This window comes from Battus philenor, unplaced genomic scaffold (assembly GCF_028537555.1).
Source record: "Battus philenor isolate CCGP_79_NKW_IND1 unplaced genomic scaffold, ilBatPhil1.0.hap1 SCAF_18, whole genome shotgun sequence".
Lineage (NCBI taxonomy): Eukaryota > Metazoa > Arthropoda > Insecta > Lepidoptera > Papilionidae > Battus > Battus philenor.
The window spans coordinates 10057742-10085232 of NW_027181680.1; the positions used below are offsets into that span (position 1 = coordinate 10057742).

The window sequence follows — 27491 nt, forward strand, 5'->3', positions numbered from 1 at the left end:
GTCACGATGGAAAGATTTATGTTACGGAACAATTATTATTTATAGTACTAGATAAATTTGAGTCGCGTATTTTTAATACCTTTAATGAAATGCACCTAGGATAATATAGTGAAAGTAATACTGTGATAATTGTTATTAATCTAAAAACTACGTTGCTCCGACATTCTTTTCTTGATTTAAATTCAATTGTGCCCTAAAATAGCGATTTTTTTGAGAAACTCATTATAAATAAAAGCGACAACTTCACTCAGCGATGGAAAATCAAAAAGAAAACATGAACCAACCAGAAGCTATGTCAAGGCTACCTCTTAAACCTGAAAATGAAGGAGAAACATCGAGAAAAGAACCTTTTTGGGTGTTCGGCTATGGATCTTTGTGCTGGAACCCAGGTTTTGATTATCAACAATCTGTTACGGGATATGTGAAAGGATTTTCTAGAAGATTTTGGCAAGGCAATACAACTCATCGTGGAACTGAATCCAAGGTAATTTTTATTAAATTAAAATCATTTAAAAAATGATTCATTTCTGTTAAAAAAAATTACTAATTAAAACCTACTGGACTATTGAAATGTCTTGATGTTTAGGTTTTATTTAAATTCAGAATAACTTAAGTAAAGGCTAATCTGAAATCATAACATTTTTAAAAACATATCTGCAACATATTTTCAAAATTAGAACACTTCAGTTAACAAAACAATAATGCAATTAAAATAAACTTAAAATAATTTATGTATTAAATAAATACCTTTTTCAATTAAAAAAATCTCTTGTCAACCTTTGTTCAAAAATCAAGTAACAATAGTAATATATACTGTGACAATCATACTAATTGAACTTACAGTATATTATTTAAATTTGTTTAATTAAATTATTATATGTATTATAAATTAATTAATGTAAGGGCATGTCACAAACTGGTTTTTTAATCAGAGAATACATGTTTAAATAATAATATATCTTGTGGAAGTTTACTTGTAACAAGAGATACTATTTATCTGCATAAGAAATAACATTTTGTTTAGAGATAAGGGTGCTTGAAATAGCTTTTTTGAAAAATTTCAGCTTTTTCATATTTAATTCTTATTGTTTATTTAACCCTTACTTAACTGACACATTCTTTTCAATTTAATTTACAAGGTGGGTCAAAATCAAAGAATTATTTTGTAAAAATGACATACATTTTATAAGCATTGTAATATCAATAAAGAAAAATAAGCCTGAAATACAATGTTGAACTGTTACATTATTATGAAATGCACTTTAAAAAGAAATTTGTAAGTGGACAAATGAGATCAATAATTATATTTGCTTATCTGTGGGTAGACACCAAAAGTTATTTGTAAATTTATCTACCAGTAACTTATATATTCAATTACTATAATTGTTAGTATTTACTAAAAAATCTGAAAATTGAAAATAGGATTTTATTTCTTTTTGACTATGTTGACTGTAAATTTAGTGTATGCCTACATGGTTTCTCTCTACTTTTTAATGTTTTCAGCAGAAATGGCCACCATCTTCATGATGGCATCTGTATATTGCATTTTTGGCCTTTCCTGTGATCATTTCTGATCCCGTGGTCACTATTGTAACAAGTGCTCGACCAGGAATTTTGTTTTCTGCTGTGTTTATCCCATTCCTTTTTCTGTCTTGCGACTTTAGGACCAATATCTGTGACCCTTAGAGTGAGACCCACCAGCTTGCTCTCAATTGTCTTATGTGCCACCCTTGTTTTATTTATAATTCCTTTAGTAGTACTAAGTTTTTGCTCAATATGATATTTTTCTACGCTTCTGGAGAGTAGAAGAATAAATTAAAAATGTTTGAGAACTATCATAATATTTTAAAATGATAACAATATCATTAGAAGAACGCTCTTAAAAATTATTGTTTCATTCTAATTTTATTTTTTTGTCCTTTTTAAATTATTTTACCCAATATGTATAGTAACTTGCACTAAGATAACATAAGTTCCTCACATGGTATTCTAATTAATTTGTTGTGCATTTCACTTATAGATCCTGGAATTTTTTCAATACATATGTAAAAATATATTTTCATTATTAGCCAGAATAATAACACTAAACTAACATGCACAAAATAGACTATTTCTGGTCATAACAAATTATCATTTCGTATAATTCTCCAGTATGTATCCTCATCATTATTTTTAACTTGAGAGTACCATTACATAGTGTAGATTTATATGTTATCTATAAGTGAATAAAAAAGACGAAAATAGAAAAATATAATCAATGACGCAGTTGCGACTTAAAGGCATATGGGTTCTGTCTTAATAGGATCATCAATACGCATAGAGGGTGATGGTGAGATTCGCTTACGTAAATAGAAGGAAAGCAATATAGCACACATGATCAAACTGTAGATTAACTTGAAATATAATGCAAATGTGATTTGCAAGTAATGATGTTTGTATTCTTGGAAAGGTATTTCGAATAAAAGCTTAATTATTCAAAATAATTGTTTACGCCAGTTGATGGCATACATACGATTATATACTCACTTTTGTTGAATGAATTCACTCCACAATTACCACCAACTCTGGCTGCAATTTTTGTCACAAATTCGAGAAACACAAAAACACGCGTACATGTTCTTTCTTACTTGCGCTTTTTTCTATCAACCATCTTATACATTTTCGCGCGCGTCTCCTTCGACGTCATTACGAAACTTTTTCTTCCAATAAAAATAATTCAAATCGCGTCCTGTGTATAGTGGCGCCATAGTTACTCGACGTCACCACGCAAATTTAGTCATCGTACGTAATTATTTGTTATTAATTATTAGAAAGAAATATTGGAAGTATAATTATAATTTTAAATTAGCTATCATGACATATAACGTTTATACAAAATTAACATTTTAAGACAATAAATTACTATTCGAATAAGTAAATATTGTTAATTGAAATTAATAAAGTCGGAAGCCGAAATGTTCTTAAGCGGCGACAAAGAGCCGGTAGACGAGGCGTGGGCAGGCCAGGCTCCTCCCAGGTGGACCGACGACTGGGCTTCAAGAAGCTGTTAAAAGCGCTTTTTTTGAACTTTTACAGTAACTTACTTGAGGACTCTGTAGGGAGCTTTAGGACTATTTATTCATTACCCTATTAGTATTATTTCATTACTTGATTCAAGTTACCGCGTTGGTAAGTTGCTCACTTCGTAAATTTAACAAGCCTTAAGGGCTGCCGAGAAGAGACCTTGGCTCAAGTCAATGCTTAAGACATTGAGTGTGTGCTCAAGCGCACACTCAATATGTCTCGAGAGTTACCGAGAGGCGGTACGAATGTTTCATTGGTAGTTATTTTAAGATTGCACTCTCTTTTGTTTAGAACATCTTTTACAATAACACCAAGTAACAAGTTTATGCACATTCTACTGGCACTATCATATTTGATACAATCTTTACATAATTCTAGTGGTACATAGCCATAACTACGAGCTTTTTTCTTCTCGTCCGGTTCTTGTGGTAGGAGACTGCGTGTCTAAATAGTGTGGCTGGACATCGTCAAGGCTATGGACCTGTGGCCAACTTAGATGAGATTGACTGGATTGATTTACCCCGTGACACTCAGACAGTCGTCGTAGTAACCGAACATTACATACAGACATTGTTAATCATATAAAGATGATATCATCAAAACATAACAAACGCGTTTTATTGTTAATCAGAAGTTTCAATAAAACAAAAGCTATACTTTCATTATTGAATGTAAAACTTTTATATGAGACACTTATATAAACATTCATTTTTATATTACCATTCTTTACATTTATAGAATATTGCAATATAATATTGAATAGACGTGTAGTATCTTGTTAAAATTACTATTAGCGGGTAAGAATTTAAATTTGATTTTGATTCGTTTGACATAACCGTTTCGGGAGTTGATTAGACTAAAAATTTGATTTAAATTAAACTTGACTATTTCATCATCATCACCATATCAGCCGTTAAACACCCAATGCTAGGCTATGCCTTCAATAATCGCCTCGATGATCGATTTAGCGCTGCCTCTGCTAGCGCTGACTTCTTGCAACCTTGGCTATGTCGTCAGCCCCCCTAATGGAAGGACTGCCCACTCTGCGTTTATCGTCTCGCAGTATATTTCATAAGTCGCGGGTACTATTCCCCGGATACAGTCTTATACCATTCACACTTTGTGAAGTAATTATATAAAATATCCACTGCTCACAAGTTTTAAGTCGCAGCAGCGTCCTCTACGTACCATAACACACCGCTACGATCGCCAATCCGCTAGTCAAGCGTGGCGATTATCGTAAAAATTATTACAAAGAAGACCTATGTTTTTATAGGTTGTGGGAAACATTTCCGATAACCCAATGGCCCAGAGAAAGATTGTTCACCGGAACCACGTTTATGTTAATCTAACTGTATGTTTTCCGAAAATAATAATAAACTAATAGAAGAATTTTTACCGTTTCAGTTTGTCTTCTAAATTTATTGGTTCGATATATCGTCGTTATAAAGGAAGCTCGTTTCTAATTATGTTTATTATTTGCCCGAGGAAATCGTGAGGAATTTGTTTAGCGTAACAAACACTGGTCGCCCCGTTATTCTGGTCACATATGCGCACTAAAGAAACAAAATTCTATTCATAAATCGGTTCGCATTTCTGAATATTTCTTTTTAATTTATTAGTAGGTCATTATTTATAAGTTGTAATGTAACCTCTTTATTTATAACTCTTTTTAAAGAATATTTATGCGCAAAAATAAATTTTTGAATATATTTCAAATTATGGACATTTTATTTTATTACAATCATTAATATTTTTATATAATTCTAAACAATCAAATTAAAGGATATTATATATTACTTAGGCGAGAAATCGAAGAAAAAAACTAGGTAATTAAAAAAACTGTAAATTAGGTTATAGCTTATCTATCTGTGTTTCAGTTTTATGATAATTTTCATTTTGTGTCAGGGTAAAACTACATTAAACGAATATTAATAGGTCTAAGTTTTTTTACAAGGTGATTGCTTACTGGTGCAAAAACCTTTAAGGCTTTTACACATATCTCTAATCATCCTTTATAAAGTTATGATTTACAAAAATATTATTTTTTTTTTCTATTAGAATGGGTCAAGCTCTCCTACCAGCAGTACAGTCTTCAGTAATAGATAATAAACAATAATTTATTTTATCATGTCTTAACCGAATTTTTAAAACGCTTTTTGTTACTTTATGATTATTACATTATTTATTATTTCTAAAGCCACTGATTTAAGGACATAGCATACCATATATTAATTGACCACAATTTAGTTATGTATTGCCCTCTTTAAAGTCTTTACATTTATAAACAATCAACCTGTATACTAGGTACCTACCAATCAGCTCTACAGTACGGGTTATTTTCTCTCAATTAATGTAAGGTACATATAATTATCTTGATACTTTATACTGGATAAGATCTTGATACTTTTATACAGGTGATTGGAAAGTGAGTGTCAGAAAACGAGCTATACATTAGAAGAATTATGAACTCCTTATGAATATAACCGTTGTAGACATTGAGCAAAGGTAGCTGTAGAGGACTGGGACTTGCGATGGTAGGTCGCGGGTTCAATTCCCGGAATTCAATCTTATGTAATTCCCACATTGTGCATTAATTATAAAGAGTTGCTACTGTTCATAAACAAGTTTCCAGAGGATGGGCAGCAGCGTCCTTTGTGTACCATAATACCAAACTGCGGTCACCAACCCGCCTACCAAGCGAGGGGTTTATGCTGTATCCTTTCAAAAAATATCTTTAAGGAAAGCCAATGTCTTGCAGTGCGCAACTAAGGGCTGAAACAACGATAACAACACGATCATAGACACCGCTAAATTCCGATTATCTTAAATAAGCAGAAATAAATCTTAGTGGAAACAATTATTACGCTTTTTATATATAAATTATGAAAGTTCGAAGACTGAAACAAGAAAAAATATTACGAAAATGCTACAATAGTATTTACAACAAACTGTGCCCGCGACTTCAACCGCGTAAAATTTAACAATAAGATTATTTAGTTTATGTACTATATTTTCGTTTAAGATTTTTTCTTAAATAAATGTAGCCCAAGTTACTCCTTACAGCTTCCTGTCGGTATAAACCCATTGGAAATAGGTCCAGTCAGAGATAATCCGGAACAAAGAGACAGTCAAACAAAAATAATAATGCAATTTTTGTATATGTACCGTATGTATATTCATATGCTTGTAGTAAAAGGAGGTTATTTTACTATTGAGCACAGACACTTCAATTTTATTTATTTGTATAAATTAATATTGTTGTCTAGAGAGCGTAATGTTTGTCGAATACACATAAATGCATCATTATCTGTTTACCCACAATTAAAAAATTAGAAGTACTTATTGTGTAATATCTTTTAATGTTAAATAATTCATTTTAGAACACGTTAGAAGGTTTTACAAAAATGCTGCAAATTACCTGCCTTGAACAAACAAAATGTGGCTGAGACGATAACATATTTTAGTATTCCTTTGAATTTCCACAAATTTTTCACTTATAACTGAACAATTAATTAAAAATTTCGTATGAGGAACATTAAAAAATGTTGATGTCAGATATATTAGTGGGACTGTCGTTTCTGTCGACATATTTTACAGAAAAACAAATTGATTTTCACCGCTCCGGCATTGAAAATTTGTATACTAGGTTGTTGATAACGACGGTGAATATATTGTTGATTAGAAATAATAAAAAAAAACTTGTCAAAAATGTAGTCGTGTGAATTTAAGTTTAAAGAAAGATACATTACTTTCCAGTCCCCCTAATATATTACCTAACAACAGCCATGAAAAACTTCGTCCTGATGAAGATACAAGCTGGTTCAATAGAAAAAAAGTAAAACATCAGCGCACAAGACATTTTAAAATTTATAGTAGTAGATAGACGATATTTTTTGTTAATTTACATCCCTAGTACCCTTTTTTTGGTTTCGATTGGCGGCTAGGCAGTCTTGTATTTTCTGTGGCTTTTATAAAACAGTGTGTTTGAGGTTTTTTTTTTCAATTTTTTTCCATGAGAACCCTAATGTCTGAACAATTATGAAAAAAATAGCTTAACTAGTGGAAGCTCTTGCGACACTTTTCGCTATTCTTTTTTATTTATATACACGAGAGCCTTTGTTTAAGTGGTCCCGTTGGACACCCAGGGATTTACGTGGACCCCCCACGTTGACATGACAAAAACACTGAGAGCTATAATTTGTAAAAAGTTCCACAAAAATTTTTCTGCTTTGAATAATGCAGAACTAAATTGTTGGTTTGACAGGTGAAGTTAAAACAACATTAATACAACATGATATTAAAAAAAGCAAATTTTGATGGAATTATATTTTCCATTCACCCCAAGCACAATCATCGCGGTCCGACTTCGGTCGCAATGCACATTTTCATATTTATAAGACTTACCTACTTTCACAATTTTCTCGAGTTTGACAATAAGAATAGAAAATGAAGTTGCAGGGGGTAAGCAGCAACAAGCTAAATTTTAAAAGTGGTCTGTGAGAAAAAAGTTGTTAAACCTCTAGATTAGAGCTTTCTTGCACGCTTTTTTAAGTCTTATAAACACTATTTAATTTATAGATAATCTGTATGTGCATTTAAAGAGCGAACGAAGTACAAATTTTGCATACATTTTACTATTTATCACTACTTAATTACACAAGCACATGATTAGATATCTTAATTTATTTATTTTGTTATTTGTTACAGCCTGGACGTGTGGCAACACTTATAGAAGATAATGAGGTATGTATGCTAAAGAAATAAAAAAAAAACTTGTTTCGCTACTCCAATGCCATTCCATGAATTATAAAATTTGACCGAAATCTAAATTTTCTAATTGCGAACTGCGTAGTATAATGTATAATTTATGTATATTAAATAATCCTTTTTAAGTATAGTTACATTTTGCTTAATAATAATTAGATAATAAATGTAGTATTTTTAACGTATATATGGCAGATACTATGAAATATTTTTTCTATAACATACCACCTTGGGTTAAATGATACAAAATGCCTACAAGAAATTAAGGCCGCCAACGAAATCTTTTAAAAATACTGAATGAATTAGGTAAATTTTAATAATTAAATTAAATTTGAATATCGTGTAAATGACAAATGTAAAAGCGAAAGGGTCCAAAGAAGACAACCCTAAAGCCGTAAGCCCTGCCCTCAACGATCCGTTATCTCGCCGGATGAAGCTGTGAATGCCCGCAAACATAATTCATCTGGGGCAATCCTTCACTACGCTTACCGATCCGTGGTCATCACTTTCGAACCTTAAAGCCTCCGCAGCTATCTGTTTTCGATGTTATGTGGTCTGTCCGCGCCGATTTAACTTGCCAATCCACTGTACTGTGTAGGATATTTTCGTTCGTCTACGTACCTCCTTATTCGTAATTCCATCTCGTAGGTAAATCTTGACACGATATATCGTCCCGAATGTGAGCTTTCCAACGGGATCAGAAGTGAGACAAAACATTTCATTGCCGTAAGTCATTACTTGTAGCGCATATTAGTTAACTTTTATCTAAAAGCAATGAAAGATATTGGACGAGAAAATGTTTCATAGTTTCCCGAACGCGGGCCAGCCGATTTGATTCGACGATTGACTTTTTTCCGAGTTTGATTTACCTAATTTTCCTGTTAGTTACTGTTTCCCTTAAGTAACTTCTAAATGTATATAGATTTACAGTATGTATGTATATATATATATATATATAGATTAACAGTATACATGTATGTGTGTGTGTATATAATTATATATATATATATATATATATATATATATATATATATATATATATATATAAGCCAAACTTTCAACTGAATAAATATACATATGAAATAAAAACGAAAGTCATTCTGTAATAGAGTCCAACCACCTTTTTACAGAAGGTCAACTAGAAGAATACCACAAGAAGGCCTTTTCTCACTGCCAGATAATAAATAATTATTAATATTAATTAATCTGACTTAACTGTTTATACGTTATATATTTTTAAAAGCCTAATTCGACATCTTTTTACTAATAAAGTATTTCAGTGATCATTTGGCACTGTTACTTTCGTGGCTTTATTATCATAATGTCAACCGACAGAAGCCCAATGCAAGGCATAATCTTCCCTTAAAGATCACTACCATCACCGATCTTGCACTGCCCTTATCAAGCGACTTCGTATAATAGAAATTGTAAATAATCTTTTTTGAAACTTGATCTACAATTAAAATCATATTTAATAATCAGGTTTACCTGACCTTGTGATAATTTGGGGGTCGTTATATATTTTAATTAAAAAACTTTTTAATAATGACCAGCGAACTTGTTATCATTCCGTCTTAAGTTAATGTTGAACATTAAATATAGTAAGTATGCAAGAAGATGATTCATACCAATTTCGATAACATAAAGATTTTTGTATTTTTCTAATTCGATTCACAACACTAATTTTCAATGATAAAATAACTAGCGGAGATTCTTTTGTAAATTACTTTCACAATTATTGTCATTTACTTGATATGAATATAAATTCTACAAATTACACTTCTGATTGTTTTCTTTTAAAGTACTGAAAATAAATTCAAATAATTTAGGTATAAATGACAAATAAACTCAATTTAAAAATATGTTACTACTAGCTGTCCCCCGCACGCTTTCAGAACCTAATGATTACTCCCTCAGCACTTTTTAGTATGGAATTTCGTGAAATCATTCATTCTCAGCTGATTTCTACACAGCAAAAGAGAATATTTATACAAAATTTCAAGTCTCTAAGCCGTATGATTCCAGATATGATGAGATTTGATTAAATTTTTTTTAATTTGGCAGATTTTTTTTTAATATTACATTAATATTCATACCACTTGACTTTTAAGATCCAAGGATGCCAACAAAAAAAAACTAAACAAGCGTTCGAAATTTAAGAAATTACCTAAAAATTCACATACAAATGATTACTTTGCGTTCTAAATTGATGCCACTATTTTTTTTTGATTCTGATGTATCTCTACAGATACATTATCAAGAAAAGGTCGATATCACTTCGTATTAAATTTGCTAAAGGAAGCAGTCCGCGTAAAGGCAAGTGTGAACTTAAGTTTGATAGACACTTTGCCAATTAAAATGTTTTTCACACGCCACAAATAGTTTGTTTATTGGCAGAAGTAATTTGGGTGAATCAATTTACCATTTATTCATAAATACATTAGATTATAAAGTGTTCGACGGAAATTGAGACGTTCTTCACTTCGTCACAAATTTACATCATCATTTTAGCCATAGAACATCCTCTGTTGGAGATTGGCCTCTCCATATGTTTCCAATAAGACCAGTTGGAAGCGGCCCGTTTCTAGCATCTTCCGACTGCTTTAACAAGGTCATCCGTCCACATTGTAAGAGAAACTCCTACGTTACGCTAGTTGGTTCGTAGTTGGTCTCCACGCCAGAACCCTAAGGCCCCAGCGGTCATCTGTTCTTATGTGACATGCCCATGGCCACTTCAAATTGCCAATCCACTGGACATCAGTTACTTTTGTTAAAATATATTTTTCTTTTTTTAATTTAAACCTGTATGACAAAAGTCCACCTAGTGTTTAATAATAACTGATATGACGGTGCTATATAACAATGAAATGCTATTCAATGTTTTGAAAAATAAAATCCTTAGTGTTTGCTTTCGTCAACTTGAAGTGTTATTAGAGTATACAATATGTTACTTGACTTTAAATTACTGCGTACGGTTGTCGGACTAAACTTATCATGTTTCAAAACAATACGAGCACTACGCAGTTAATAACAACAACTTTGATGAAATATTTTTAACAAGAGTTGCGAGATTTCAATCGATATTGTAATAAAAAAAATGTTTGCGGCAATCTCTAATGACTTATTTCAAAATTAATTTATTATTAGGCGGCTTACTTTAGTTGCCTAATCATGTCTTTGCCCTCGTTCCGTCGATTTACAATAATAATTTTCACTCATTTCCCCAGACCGTGGTTTCAACCGGCTTATAAAACGTTACGAAATTTTTTTCATAACATACTACAAGGTTTCCGCATTTTCTGTGCTGATAATTAATTCGACGCAAGACGTTACGGTTTCAATATCAAAATCAAAATGAAAATATTCTTTTTTCGTATAGGCTATTTTACAAGCACTTTCGAATCGTCAATCAATCAAGAGTGTGAGAAAGACTGTGAAAAAATCTATAAAGATAAAAAAGAACCTTGTCCTACACATAGATTAGATAGGGATGGAAGGAGAGGTGTCCAATTACAGAGGACAAAAGAAATCAATCAATCAACATAAAATTTCGGCATTGTCCTCCAGAAAGCAACCACCAGCTTGTAAAGCAGTTTTGCTGAGAAGACCCGCGAGAAACTCTACAGTTGCTCTTTAAGAAATAAGGTTTTATAAAGAGCTCTTGAAAATAATTAGCTTCCTGAGTGAATTAAACCTTGCAACTAACTTTTAACTCTAAAAAAAAAACAGGAAAATACGTGCGAGCTAAATATTTCATAAATAATTACACCAAATATAACAAAGAAAAACCTGTTAGCTTCCGAAATGGACACTAAAACTTACATCAATAAAAGATATTACAATGAGATCTAGCGTAATCTTAGTTATAAAGTATCTTATAACGGCGGTACATAGTCGTTAAACATATGACAGTAGTTTGTATGTGAGAAAGTATGATTAAATTTATGAAAGTAACATACATCACTTTATAACGTATAAAGTAATTAATAGAAATAAAAATAAGTTTGTTATTTTTCTAGGCTTTATAAACTCTTTTGTAGGCAACTGTGGCTAGAAGGCAATTGTATTTACAATATGCTCTCGCGCATTGTGTCTTAATCATCGTGCAAGAAATTTAAGAATCTTTTAAATAAAAAAAAATATTAAAAAAATTGGAGCAGTAGGAGCCCAAAGGTGGAGAACTGAGACTAGCGATCGTAGGTCGCGGCTTCGATTCTATGAGTACAATCTTAAATAATTCACTCTTTGTGCATTAATTATATTGGATTGCGACTGCTACACGCAGTAAACAATTTCCCAGAGGATGAGAAACATCAGCGTCCTCTGCTTACACACCAACCCGTCTGTCAAGCGTGGCGATTACGGTATATCCTCCCATATATACATACATATATATATATATATATATATATATATTATAAATATTATATATATATATATATATATATATCTTTGGAAGAGGCTTATGCATTGCTGTTGGCGTCTATAGGCTGAAACGACGACGTCAACTACAAAAAGAAACTCGTCCGAGTTTGTCGTGTGCTCTTCTCAGACCAAGACGCTTTTAACTTCAAATTGAAATAAAATTATGTATATTGAAAAAAAAACAGGGCAGTTCCAATCTAATTTCAGTTTCTATCAAACTGGCCACTTGCATTCTTCCCTTGTCGTACACAAGTGGTCCCTATTAAAGATAATGAATAAATATGGGTTTAAAAGATTGTTGCAATCTCTTGAGATAGTAAGCGTAACCGAGCGTGAGCGTGAGCCGTTTTTGGGGTCTCTAGTTCAACCCCTCTCGTGGGCGGAAAGGGTCTTTATTTACATTATAATTTTTCAAATAATCTTTCATTTTTCCTTCTTACCTACTTCTCAATATATTTCATTCCTTTCTATGTTTTCCTTTCGCCCCCTCACTTCCTTCGCCTTCGTTGAGGAGTTCTACACTTTTAAGTAATTGTTTTTAACATTTATTTGACAATTTATTTATTCTTAATTCTCGTTCATTTTCTCACCATCTATATCGTATTTACTAGAGTAAATGAACTCCCTCTGTTACCTCTCACCCAATAGAGCTGTAATTACCAACAAGCAAACATTTGTTAATTACCAAAAATAAGGTCAGTTTTAGTACGTATAACATTAAGGCATTGGAGGCAGCCGCGTTAACTACAAATGCTTTCTATTTCGGAACACCGTTAATAACGGTATAATTGGGCATTGGCGAACCAGTACTAAAATAACAGTAATACGTATTTTATGTCAAGAAATAAATACATATAAGTTAGGTACAGAAAAACTTGTTAAGATCTCTTTATTCGTACTATTTATACGTGGCTGGTTTTGATAAAAGAATACATTAAAAAAAAAAGAAACATGTTAGTCTAATTTTATAACGATCCATTTTTAATGTATCTTTCTCTGAAAACGAATGAATGTAATGATGTAATTCATTACGTTTTATAAGTTTAAATTACAAAAAGGAAGAAAATGAAACGCTTGAAGTTCTTTATTTTAGAGTAAGAAAAAACATTACTATAGTCGACCGGTATTAGTTACAATCAGAAGAATAGCTAAGTAACTACTTAATATCAGAACAGTTAAGTGTTATGTAATAATATCTATTCGCAAGAAGATAGAATATAAATACTATTTATGATATTAAGTATCACGTACTGTCATCTATTTTATTGCAAACAGATTAATTTAAATAGATTTTTTTTGAAAACTGTAGGAGATTAATAGATTAGCTAACAAATATTAAACTGCTATAATGGCATCAAAGTCGCAACAGTATATTTACGATTTTATTTTTAGCAAAAAATTTGGAAATTTCCATAACACGTTCCGTGCTACAGCAATTTTTGAAGATTTTCCATTCAGCTCCCATGGGGCGTATACGAACCACACTTTATAAAATTAAAAAATGGAGTTTAAAACGTATGATTTACACTTTTTCAATACTGCAAAGCTATATTTAGTGGAAAAAGTTATAAATTTTAATATGCATTAAGTATGCGCATACGCGATTGAGTTATCTATATTCGACCTTACAATTAATTTTTTAAGAATCCTTTGTTTTTCAATGAGAACTGCAAATGGTCTGACAGAAAGTGCAGCGGGCGGCGTATACGCCCGACATGGCATTGAATGTAATAATAGATAGTGAAATATCAATAAATATTTGTTTATATTACTAAATATGTCACTGTCTATTCTTACTATAATAATAAAAGTCTATTTGCGTGATCGGCTGAAATAATTATGATGATTACACTATCTTCTTCCATCACTTTTCTAATATAACTCCCTTCTATATTAAAAATAGCGGTATTTCGCCATAAACTTCTAGTTCTGTTTTATATCGAAAGTGAATTACGTTTTTTTTTCCACGCCGCATATTCTGTAGATATCCATGAAATCTACCATAAATGCTCTGAGCGCGTGGCGTGCATATCTGCGCATTAGTTCCGACATGACACGTGTCGATTAAAGCGAGTTTAATAGAGACACGGCATTGGATCGTGAACGATGCGATTTATTACGGAAATTGTTTCTGTATTCATATTCAAGTCTTTCAATACCTATAACATATTTTTTACAGACTTTATAGAAATATCCGTACATAGCCCGCACTATGCTTTTTCTTCTGTATATTGTCAAATTTTGTTTTGCTTTATGACATTCCTTTATTTACGCCTCTGGTTAATTTTACTCCACTTTCTCCGTTTTTCGTCTCCACGAAATAGAACTAAATTGTTCTATGATCACAGATCAATTTCAAATGAGGTTCAGATACCGTCGCATAAGAATGTATTAATTATTTGAATATCATCAAACTGAGTATATTTTGTCCAATTCTTTACACTTAAATACACACACAAACTTCACATAAACGAGTTAGGTAATAAATAAACATTAGTTGGGTATGTCATAACAAGTTTTAGTTTGAGTTTACATTTTTTGTTGTTTATATAATACATACGTATTATTTAATTACTACGCTATTAAAGAAGAAAAACACTAAAGAGGAATGTGCCAAGGACATAGTAGAATTAATTATCGTGATTTAAAAAAAATATTTACAATACCGCTTTTGTAAATATTTATCTGTTTGTTTTCAACGGTTGCGTTACAGAGTCATCGACAACGATCGTATTTAGTGCGTGGATTTATTTATAAAATACTGTAGTAAAGTTTTATTTCGTCGTATCAATGGCCTTGCTGCGAGCCCACGACGCGGGCGCGGGATTCCTTTGGAACAGTTTCAATTCTTGGCATACATTCCACTTTATTTACCTGTTATAGTTTCATGTGCTTTAATAAGAAAGTAGCACAGAAAACTAAGTTTATAATGTTGCAAAAACGGTTATGTTGACCAAAAACGTTTAAATTAAAATATATAATATTTATTATTATATTATGACCAAAACAAGCACGTTTATGTATTTGTTTTCACACACCAATAGCTTATCATAATATGTATTCATACGTTATATCTTCTTCTTTGCAGCCGTTATACGCCCACTGCAAGACATAGGCCTGCCCCAAAGTTCGCCATATACTATGTTTAATATTGTAAACATATATTCCTCTTTTTAGCGTACACACACAAACAATTAAAAATATAAGCTGACATATTACATTTGATGTTTTATATATTATACATACTTTATTGTTCATTGTACATATTTTTAAATTTTAAATGTAAGTAGTTATTTATTATAATAATATTGATATGTTTATAATGAAAGCTGTTTCGTCTATAATATGTAATATAAAATCATTGTTAAAATCGCTCTTACGCTCGTCTTTAAAAAAAAATTCAATCCGATAATATTGCTTGTAATATAACGGCTCCAGCTGAAGTTCACGAAGGAGCCGTCAAGCCTTCGTAAACGACGACTTACGTAAACTACGTTTACGTTAAGCGCTTTACGGTCTTTAATGCTCAAGCCCGCGGGATCTGTAGATGCAAACAAAAGAACAGAGTAAACCGAGACCAAAAAACCTAAAATTTATGTTTTTTTTGTATTATGTCAATAACATTAGACGATATTCTCCACATACATTATGTACGTAGCAATACGACGAATCTATGAATGGAGTGGATAAAAGATAACAATTGCGTCCGGCTATTTGCGAATTGCTTGTGGCGTAGAGAACCAATTGTATGGACGGCTTTATATAACTGTCATGTAACTAGGTCCATGTAGCTGATCTTGGAAGTGCGATACCACGGTATGTCTATCTACTAAACTAATTGTAATGACATTAATTATTAATAAGACCATAGTTCAGACCATAGTCGCGCAATGCTAGGTTAATCGCCAAGCTTGGCAGGTATGTTCGATCGCAGTGAATTATGGTACGCAGAGGACGCTGCTGCCCATCCTCAGGAAACTTGTTTGTGAGCCATGGCAACCCCATGTAATTAATGCACAGTGTGAATTACATAAGATTGCATCCCTAGATTCGAATGTGCAGCCTATATGGGACTCAATTTGTTTACGATAATTAGACTAATAAAAACATATATCGGCATGTAAGAATGGGACCATTATTTAGCCACTTCCGCACATGCAGTGGTAGTTGTGCAACAAAGTGCACCGCCCGTCAGCCCGCTGATAAATGCGTATGCGGCAAATAATGCGAATTACAGAACTGCCACCGTCAAATCACTCCGGATGGGGAATTGGATGGGGTGAGCAGACCACTGCATGTACGGAAGTGGCTAAATATTGGTCCCTTTCTTACTTAGGATGGACTTCCGCAAGGTAATGCCTGATTCCATTAAATATATATCGGCATGGTAAAATTAGGCGATTCTACACTCTTCGTTCGATCACCATTGAAATGCTATATTATGTAATGCTTATTGATATAGTCCGATGGCTATCCTGTGACCAAGACACGCTCCGAAAAGTCCACGGAGGACGCGGCGACAATCATATCCATCATGTCAGGATATGGACGCCCGCTACAAGACATACTGCTCTCCCAGATATAGCCACGATGACCGGCCCTGCGTTGCAGCCTTAGTCTCATTTCGGCTATAATATAATGGCCCGGTTTAGGGCTCACGAGAGAGTCCTTTAGTTTAAGTTCTGCGCTGTTGCCGGGAAATATGGAAATATCAATAAAACTTCTGTGACTGTCAAAAAATTATATCATATCGTACCAGCGTACCCTTCTATTGTCCACATCCACGCACGGCTGGATGCTGGACGTTACCTGGTATCACTGTTGGAAATGTATGTTTATAAACATACATTTCCAACAGTGATACCAGGCTTAAGCATTACTGGCGGCTAGATACCAGGGAGGTGTACCAAACAATTTATTTAACACATCGGACAGAAGAATAAGATTTACAGTAAAGATTGACCAAGTTCGTTTTTAAGGGCGTCTTTATCACAATTGTAGTCGACGTGTCAAATCAAATGCCTGTTACCCTCGACTTTGAAGATCCTAACAAACACGTACCTTCGGTTTCAAGTCAACATTAAAATCAAAGGTCAGATCGGATGCAAATAATGAATTCGTGTAATAAAGTCAAAACCAACTTTATAACTCAATTGTACCTCATTGAAAGCTTTTACCTCTCGAGATATCGAAGTCATATTGTAATCGCTACAAGTGGAGGTTAATGGGCAGATTTAATGCCGAGCTTCATCAATATAAAATCGTTAATTATCTACAGGCACTTGTGAATGTTTTAAATATTTATCTATTCAAGGTTTTAAATCAACTTCTCTTTACCACTTCATCGGGTATGGACATTTTATTTATTTATAGTTCACCAAACGCATAACATAATAAACAGAATAATTTATTAAAGTTATTAAAACATTAAAGAGGTGAATATATAGCTCATTTGGTACCAACTCACACTTTGTGCATTAAATACATAGGATTGACACTGGTCACAAATCAATTTCCAGAAGATGGACAGCGACGTTCTCTGCGTACCATTAAAGCACACTTCGATCGCCAATCCGCCTATCAAGCGTGGCGATTATGGTAAATCCATCCAATTTTGGGGGTGGCATATGACTTGCAGTAGGCGCCTATAGGCTCAAATGACAACGATATCTTATCCTAAAATCAGTGGTTTCAGGAATAATATATATAGAATTAAAATATGCTAAAATAAATTGTTTACTGTCTGTGTTCATTGCGCAGACTTTGTATTGCAAGAATTTATTAGCATGTTTCATTCCAATACATTATTTTAACATATTTCAGATAGATCACTGTATAATGGGTAATTTGAAATATGTGTAAAAGCTGTAAAGCTTTTAACCAATCACTTTAGGTTGACAAGGATTATCGCAGTTGTAACATAATGTGGACAGAGTAAATGTAACTTGTGTGTAATTGAAAATACTTATAATACTCAGTATTTTGTTTGGCAGGACGGAATTTTTTAAATATCCTTTGACACAAACGTATTGATTAAAATATATACGTATAAAGTTTTTTTAATCATTTTAACCATAAGAAGTCCACTGCTAGATATAGACTTATAGAAGTCGACAAGAGACCCGTCTATTCCGTCCCGTCTGTCCACATTATGGGTAGAAGTCTTCGGACATGATTAACATCAAGTAAGAACAGGACTAATAAATAGCTATTTCCGCTATGTAGCAGTAGTCGTGCATAGCGGAAGTAGCTATATATTAGTCCTTTTCTTACTTAGGATGGACTTCCGCAAAGTAACGCCTGAATCTATTACATATCATTAAGATCTCTATTATGTAAAGATATATGTATATACGAGTATTATATCTATTTTGTACAGTGACATTTCAAGTATGACGTGTGTTTGTATAGTACAGAGTTCCCCAAACTTTTTTGTGTCGTAGATCCTTTGCCATGTTTTTCCGTGTTGGGTAGACCCCCTACTTACCTGATATTGATTTTCATGTAAATTTCTAACTGTAGTGAAGTTTAGTGTTAAAAATTAAAAGCAAAAACACATGTTAATTTATACATTTATTAATTGAATTTAAATTATAATTACTCAAAATAAAATTTTGTTATTATTATGTAAAATATACGTAACATTAAATAAACATTTTTTTTACTTCATACGTACTTTTATAAATAATGTAAATGTTTTGATATTATAAGGTAGTATGATGTAAGTAAATAGGTACTATCCGTGTATGTGTTGAGATCCACTATCGTGGACCCCCATTTTCATTTCATGGACCCCCAAATTTTTTTTCGCTGACGTAGACCCTTTGCAGGTTGTCATAGACCCCTAGGGGTCGATATAGACTTTGGGAATCACTAGTATAGGACATAATGACATTAGTGATGACAATATCTACGATGCTCCATGCTTGTTGAGAAGAAACCAATTCACTTTTTTCTCTCCTATTCTTTCCTACTCACTCCCAATCGCGCTTTTTAACCGTAGGTCGTTAACTGCTAGACACAGGCCTCCTAAAGAGATTACCTATAGTGTATTAGTACAGGTTAAAACCGGCTTGGATCCAGCGTCTTCTAACCCCACACATCACAAAGTCGTCTTCACCAAGCGGGTGAACGTCCTAATCTACGCTCGCTTTTATATCATTTATTAATTATTATCGAATGTAAATACACACATCTGTTTTAAACAAAGCACCTTTTTCTTTTGACATTCCGAACATTTTGCAACGTGAATCATATGTTTGTTGTTTTATATATAGATCCCTTTATTGGGCGGTAGTCTCTTCAGTAAGAAATCGACCAAGTAGGGATAACGGTAGAACTAGTTTATACTAAGAAGTAACGCATATATTATACTGAATAATGATTTTAAAAATGACGTACTAAGCTGGTACTAAAATTACTAGGAAAACAATTTTATTGTAAATTGACAAATGCTGTTTGGCCGTTAGTGTTTACAGTTACACAAGGTCTTAAGTATAGTACCCGGCATTTGATTTGGCTCGATGGAATTTTTAACTACGTGACTGATGCACTATACGACCATCTTTCATATGAACTTAACCTAGTGGAACTATTATTTTTTACCCAATGTGCCTTATCAACTGCCGAGTAATATAATGGAGCGCTGAAGGCGCTAAGCTTATTTAGGCCACGCATACAGAATTTTAATGGTAAAATTATGTATGCGTGGCCTCTATTGATCTAATAGGTGGCATTTAGCATGATTATACAACTTGTATGTTTTTTTTTACTTCTTTACAGTGATTAAACTTGCTAATTACCAAAGGAGCTTCGTCTCGGACTGTTACATTACTGATTTGAATGGCACCAAGCTCTAAAGTTGCTAAAAAGAACGCTTCTTTGAGTGACGGGGCTACTAAATACAGCCGTTACTTTTGTGCCCTAGAGGACCCCAACTCGACTCGATCGGTTACAACTCCAGAATCTTATGATCCTAGCGGCCATCTGTTTAGCGTGCGACTTGACCTCTTCTATTTATATTATTAATATATTTAAAACACTAGTTTGGTTCCAAGGCTTTTTTACAAATAGTTCCTAGCTCGTAAGAAAATAAAAGGAAGAACAGGCTTTAATTTCTGTTTTAAATAACGAATTGTGCATTTTACACGCAAATCTTCGCTAGATATACTAACCAGGAATAATCTTCACGTTGACTCTTTAAGATCTGTTCCTTGTTATATTTAAATAATTGTAAATATAAAAAGACACCTTTTCTTGTTTATAATAGTATTGTAATTCTTTGTTCTACGTACATTAACATCCATTATGCAGTTTATCTAATTTATAAAAGGCTAGATAAGTTTGTGCTCGCAAGTCGAGTTCGCTATTGTGGACTTAACAATGGCGTGTATTAATAGAGGTACTGGTATTTATCTCTTTATACGTCACAATGGTCGTTTTTAATGAGTCAGATAGTGTATACTTTAAAGCGATGTTACCGTGTCACGTATTCACTATATTGGTACCGAAACCGCTGTACCGCGCATAAGGTAAGCGCGGCGAAGTGGGGGCCGAGGAAAAAAGAGCACTAGCGCCAACACCACAAAGCCGCACGTTCACGGTTGACTGACCGAGATTTTTTATTTGAAAGCGCTCTTTAAACTATATTAATTTTATGTTATTAATTATTTCTGAACATGCTGATTTTTGGATAGGATGTTTTGGGATTTGTGCGTGCGACTTGGAATCATAGCGAGAACTACTCAACGATCGAAGTTGGGATACGGATCCAACCTCGGATCGGCTTCCATGCGCAGGCGAGGGCAAGCGGCCGACGTTAACTTATTTACCTAAGGTGCTTTTGCCATATCGTGGGCACCATTCTACAACCTATACCTTTGCAATGGTTGGCTATCGGTTGCTATGATGATGATGTAATATTTTATCCTTCTGTTTGGTTACCCTACCTAAATCTTGTTGTGTATGTTATCTACTACCTTATATAACTGGCTTCAAGTTTCCTTAATTAGTTAAAAATAAATAAAATCACTTACCGGGATATCATATAACTTTTAAACTCTTAGAAAGATTCTTCAATTTCTATCAATACTACTTCATGTATAAAAAGATATCTTTAGTCACATGGAAAGAAAATCTAATCGTTTCCTGTGTATTGCTACGTAGTTACAAGATTAATTGGGTCACAAGTTATCTTCAATGTTTAATAAGAAATTAATAATTATCAGCTGACAATTCCCGTTTAGTGTTTATCAAGTAAGCTTTGTTTTTATTTTTAACAAAATGGTTGTTCGAATTTTGTTATTGTTTTTTTATGTACATATGCAATCACCCCGTCTAAATATACAAGTCTAAATGTCTCAAGGTTAGTCAGTTCAGACTAACTCAACTAAATTAGACATCGGTTAGAGCAGCTACAAAAATTAGGAGTTACATACGCTTCAGTTACTTTGCAGTTATTGGTTGTAATTATAAAAGCTCTGAAATGTTAAATATATAACACATATGTTAGCAAAAAGCTTTTACACCTATTTCTAATCACCCTGTATACGTGATTCATCACGTTAAGAGAACGAAAGAAGTACATTATTAAAGAATGAAGACGCAGGCATAGTGTTCTAGAGTATCAAGGTTGGTCAATCCAGTGTAATCAATTAGTCAAAGTGCGATTGAGTGTCAATTGAGTATATACATTTACGTATAGACAACGCATTTACACTTATGAAATAAAAATTTTGATTAATCAAAATAAAAAAATTCTTTATTCGAATAATCTATCACTAGCACTTTCAAATCATCATTCAGTATAAAATGTCGGCATTGCTGTCCCTAAAGAAAGCTACCACCGGCTAGAAAGGCAGTTCTGCTGAGAAGAGCAGACGAGAAACTGAACAGCTGATTTTTACAATTATATTTTATTAAGAGTGCTTAACGATAGTAGGCTTCATGAGTGAGCATTATTATCATTTAATTCCACGCAATAACATGAGTACAGTATTCTTGGATAGAATAATATACTTTTGTCATTAATTTTTTTTTTAATATCTGTCCAGTAGAAAATTCAATCTCGTACCATTTATTGGTAAATTAATTTTCGAATAACATCGAATATCTAGAAGCCGTACGATCGATGTCTTTTACCTTTCAGTTAATTAAAAAAAAATCAAATCAGTCTGGCGGCGAGTTATTCATGTATTCCATACATTGCCGCTATCTAAATACTGTCAGCTTGTTTATTGATGGTCACTTCAATTGCATGTTAATTACATTATCATTAACTATCATCATATAGTGATAACTTTGAACTCAACCTAATTCAGTTGTCATTAATTAATTTAATATTTATACTGGAATTTGTTAAGTTTTACTTTCGTGAATAAACTACGATTCAGAATAATTCTGGACAACACGGTGGATTATGTTTTTTCTTGGCGGCAAGTTCAGTCTACGACCTTTTTCAATGATAATATCTCATACCTAAAAAGAACAGGCAAAAGAAAATAAATTTGTATAAATAAATAAAACATTGTTATTGTCGTCGGAACACGCTGAATGCAGACCGCTTCCAACCGGCCCTCTTACGTCTGAAATGATAAAGATGTGATATCTTTTATAAAGTAATTTACAGCGTAGTGACTAAGCACACAAAAATTATAACATTTTTTTAAATATGGCAGTTGAATGTTTTTGGCCATTATCTATGATACTATTGTGAAAGCCAATTACATATAACCACTCTTGCTCTAATTGTTGTTTTTTCAAAATGAACATACATATAGAGATTATTTAAAATTACAGCAGTGGAGGACTGAGACTCGCGATCTAAGGTCGTGGATTCGAATCCCGGGAGACAATCTTATATATGTGAATTAATTATATAAAAATCGCCACTGCATCCTCTGCGAATCATTATACCACACTGCGATTACCAACCCGCCAGCCAGGCGTGGCAATTATGGTATATCCCTCCATGGATATATTTGGGATATGCCTATGCCTTGCATTAGGCGTGCCTGGCCTGATAGAACGTATTTTTATAATTTCGACCCAAATACAATGGCAGCGACTATCTCACTGATTGCGTCCGAATTCAAATCGGCATTCAATTTTTAATTTGAACGCGCAAGAATAATTAAACTCTTAAAAAGTTGCAGCCGAAGTGGCCAGCACTACAGAGGATTATCAATAATCAAATAAACAAAACAAAAGTACTTACACAACAATGTTTGCGTGAGTAAATATATTTCAGGAAATACGACGCGCTTGTTTATGAACGCGCCCAAACAAGACCGTGACCTGTATATCCGTTCAAACAAAGGCCGATATAAATTGTCGGGTTTGCTTCATGGGAAACACTGCAGAACTTTTACGTCAAGTACATTTAAAATTTGACAATTATTTTTTTTAATTAAATGCCACAAGGAAAGACTACAACAATTGTATGTATCGTAATCTAGAGCATGGGTCGGTAACCTTTTATTATATAAGGGCCACGAATGTTATGAGAATTTTGGGACGGGACTTTTTAGATAAGAATATTTTTTAAGACTTTCAACCATATTTATTACTAGTTATCGTCCGCTCGCTACTCAAACTTAATGAACGTACCTCAACCCCTTTTCCGGTTGGAATTTTGTAAAATGACTTCTTAGTTAACCTTTACTCGGCAAATGGAATAGTACTATCAAATTTTAAGTCTCTATGACTTATGATTCCAGGGATATCGTGATGATTCAGACTATAAATGGCAATCTTTTTACAGGGTAATTGGTTTTAGGTGTAAAATTTTTAAAGGAGCGAATGTACAACTTATTTGTAAGCAAGTAGATACGTACAAACTCAGTCGATTTTCAATGAAAATTTCAAATGAAAAAAAAAATTTTTTAAACTTATATTGATAAATAAAACCTGCTTCTGAATATTGCTGCCAACGTTCTATAAACAGGATTCCAAAACTGTACTATGTACAAATTACATTCAAAATGTTAAACATTTTCAATTATTCACAACGCTGATAACATAAATTTACAATACTGCATATACAGACTGTTTTGGTACAACTGCAAACGCTTTTAACGGGTGAATGTAAAACTCATTTACTGTATCCACAATCAATGGTTTCAGATGTAATAAATAACTATGATAATATTGTGAAAAGCCATTTTCAATATTCTGTTAAAATTAATTTTTTTAACGATTTGCCCCTGCCTTTGAACTGACAGAAGTGATAAGCCCGTTTCATTTCAGATGAAAAAATGTAACATTGTTAAGAGTAATCGGTATATATAGGGTGATTGGAAATAAGTGTGAAAGCTTATACACATTTATCCATTTAAAGCTCTTATATCTATAACGAATCTTCCTGTTTATGTCGCTACAGCACAAAATTTCCTTCAGAGATCCCTACTAACACGTCACACTCTATATGACGTGCAATTAAACGTGTCAAGAGGATAAACCAGACTTATTATCCTTATTTAGCAATCGGCAAAATAATAAAGGTCATCGTATTCCTTATCGCTCTCAACCCAGACGCGATAGCTCCGTCATATCTCAAGTGTTCGCCATCAAGTCTGCTCGTGGCATATTCAGTTCACGTCAACGTAAATTCATTATGCTTTCGAATTGAAATAATAAACACAATCTGCGCGTGTTTATATTTTTAAATTATACCTGAAAGCAATTTTTAACTTTACTACCATTTGGCTTAATATGTTGACTTCATTGACTTTGTTTTGCCAAAGAGCTAAAACGGATTCTTGCTTACGAACTAGCTGGAAATGGATGGGATTGAACTCAGGGCCTTTTATTTGCATAGAGGTCGGTCTATCACTGAGCTACATCCCTAATTTATCCTGTACTTTAAAATTTCATAAAGTAATAAAAGCATTTTCACATTATGTTTATTGAAACTGCAGAGACTACGCTTTAGTGCTGTAATAAATGAATGAGACAGTAACGACACATCACCTTATTATTGACACATTTCCAGTTGGCGTTAGCCATTATTGTAACTATTTATAATATTTGTTGCAGTTATACAAACATGTATTTTAACGGAGGGAAACCCTTTGAGGGATTTAAAGTTAATGTTTTTCGGAGGCAGAACAACCATGAGCATCTATAATTTATTACCTAAGAGTAAGAGCCATACATCTCTGAAGAGTAGTGTAATAATTTACTCCACATAGAGGAAACAACAAGCAAGAGGATAGATCTGCCAGAACTGCGTACGTAAAAAGCTCCTAAATCCTGACAAAACGTTAAAAAAGGCTCGTAGGATTTTGGATATGACGCTGGCTTATTTGCTTACCGCACCCTGAGACGTAACTTCTCAGCATTCCAGGGATTAACAATGCTTGCGTGTGGTGATGACGACCTGCGTACAAAGCTTAAAAAGGCCTCCGTGTAATGCATTGAAGTTTATCTTCACCGACCTGATTGTAGATATTAGAAACATTTGAAATTTGGTTATATCCTGCTGTAGAATCCCATTTTACAAATAAGGTGATGTTCGCTCTTGACACTAAATCCTCAGACAGATTTTGATGTTATACCTGTCATTCCTACCTCCCACGCATTCATGAGGGATCCACGAAGAAATAAACACTGTAGATGTTAAGATTTAAGGCGTAACTTCTTTGCACTGAGAAACTATTTATGTAGGTGTTCTCCCAAATCATTTATAGAATCTTACAATGAATACCATTTAAAATTCACGTCTAGACGGTACTATCGCGATGCCCGTATCTACAGCCAGTAATGAGTAACTATTACTCTTGCTTGAGGGTGCCGTATGTATGCCTTGTTTAAATAAAACGTGTCTTTAACACCCACGCAAACATACATTATTATTGCTGTTTCTTAATATTAATGAGTGCAAAATTTTTATACGTAATTATTTATTATGTTTTTTATCTTCGGTTATATTTTCTATCTCTTCTATGATATGTACTTATTTTGCCAACCTTCATTATTTTATCTCAGCACTGCCCAAAGGGTTTTTTTTTAATATATATATACATATATGTGTGTGTTTGTGTGTGTGTATATATTTATATATCACATAGGATTTCCCATGTACGGAATCGTCTATGTATCTCCTGAACCCTCCGCCTAGAACGAAGAACTTCTATTGCCTAGTTTTTCAGTTGTTTTTTATAACGCCTTCATTTGTCTTAAGAATAGCTACAGATCCAGAGGCAGTAATTTATATAATAACTGCTTCTGGCCCTCCCCATGAAAAGGCGGAACCTTTACACTGTAACTAGCTCTATGTCCCGTAGCATATGTTTACATAATATAATTAAAATAATAGCCCTGACTTAAAAAAGCATACGAATAATAATTTTATAGACTTCAATGAAGAATGTTACTAAAGACAATAACATGTTTTTATTCTAATTTAGATAATGTTCCTATTATGTTGTTGTATTGAGAAAAATATTTTGTTGCGACGTTTAAACAGTTGGATCCGTTTTATCAGGTCGCTAGTATATGACGAGGTACGTGTATCTTCGTTGTAGTTTGCGACCGTGTTATTGTTAAACATAAACGATGTTTCCCCATTGCGATTAAGTAATGACGCAATGTGTTACTCCGTATATTGACACGTTTTAATGAATTGAGTGATTCAATTGTATCGTTGCCCAATATTATTAACAAGCAGTTATTAAAATTTATGGTTATTAAAAAAGATCAAAGAGTATTTTTGAAACTACGAAATATCTTTTTGTCCACGTACGGTACAGAAACGTAGAGTCAAACTGTGAACTTCATCGGCAAGCTAGCAGCTGCCCAACGGGCCATGGGAAGGGACAGGCTTAGGATTTTATACGAAATCGAATCAGAAATGAGGATGGATATCCATAGACAAACGAATGTATCCGGTATAGCTAGGCAGATTGAGCATGAAATGGCTGTGAGCAAGTCACATAGCACGCAGAACAGGTGACCGCTGAGGCCTTAAGGTTCTGAAGTAATATCACAAACATTGTAAATAGAAGTTATAGAGTGAAAGATATTATGAAAGGAGGAAGAAGAGAGAATGCGAGATTATGTGAAGGACGGAGGAAGCAAAATGAAAAGCAAAATACTGAAGAAAATATTTCGTATGCCAAGTCGCAGTCATAGAATAAGATAAGCTAAGAAGAGACCCCTCTTATATACTCCCGCATTAAAATAATCCCCTAATTTATAAAATCTATCCTGTATTCTTCTAGGACCACCATATTCAA

The 27491-nt window shown here is 33.2% G+C and overlaps 1 protein-coding gene across 1 annotated transcript in view; it reads left to right on the top strand.

Annotated features, from left to right (window-relative positions):
• LOC137920249 (putative glutathione-specific gamma-glutamylcyclotransferase 2) overlaps window positions 1-27491 on the top strand; it is a 28872-nt gene continuing 1381 nt past the window's right edge. Inside the window, exons 1-2 of the mRNA XM_068763528.1 lie at window positions 1-484; window positions 7774-7809. Coding sequence (XP_068619629.1) covers window positions 254-484; window positions 7774-7809 — 267 coding nt within the window. The 5' untranslated portion in view covers window positions 1-253. The remainder of the gene's footprint in view (window positions 485-7773; window positions 7810-27491) is intronic.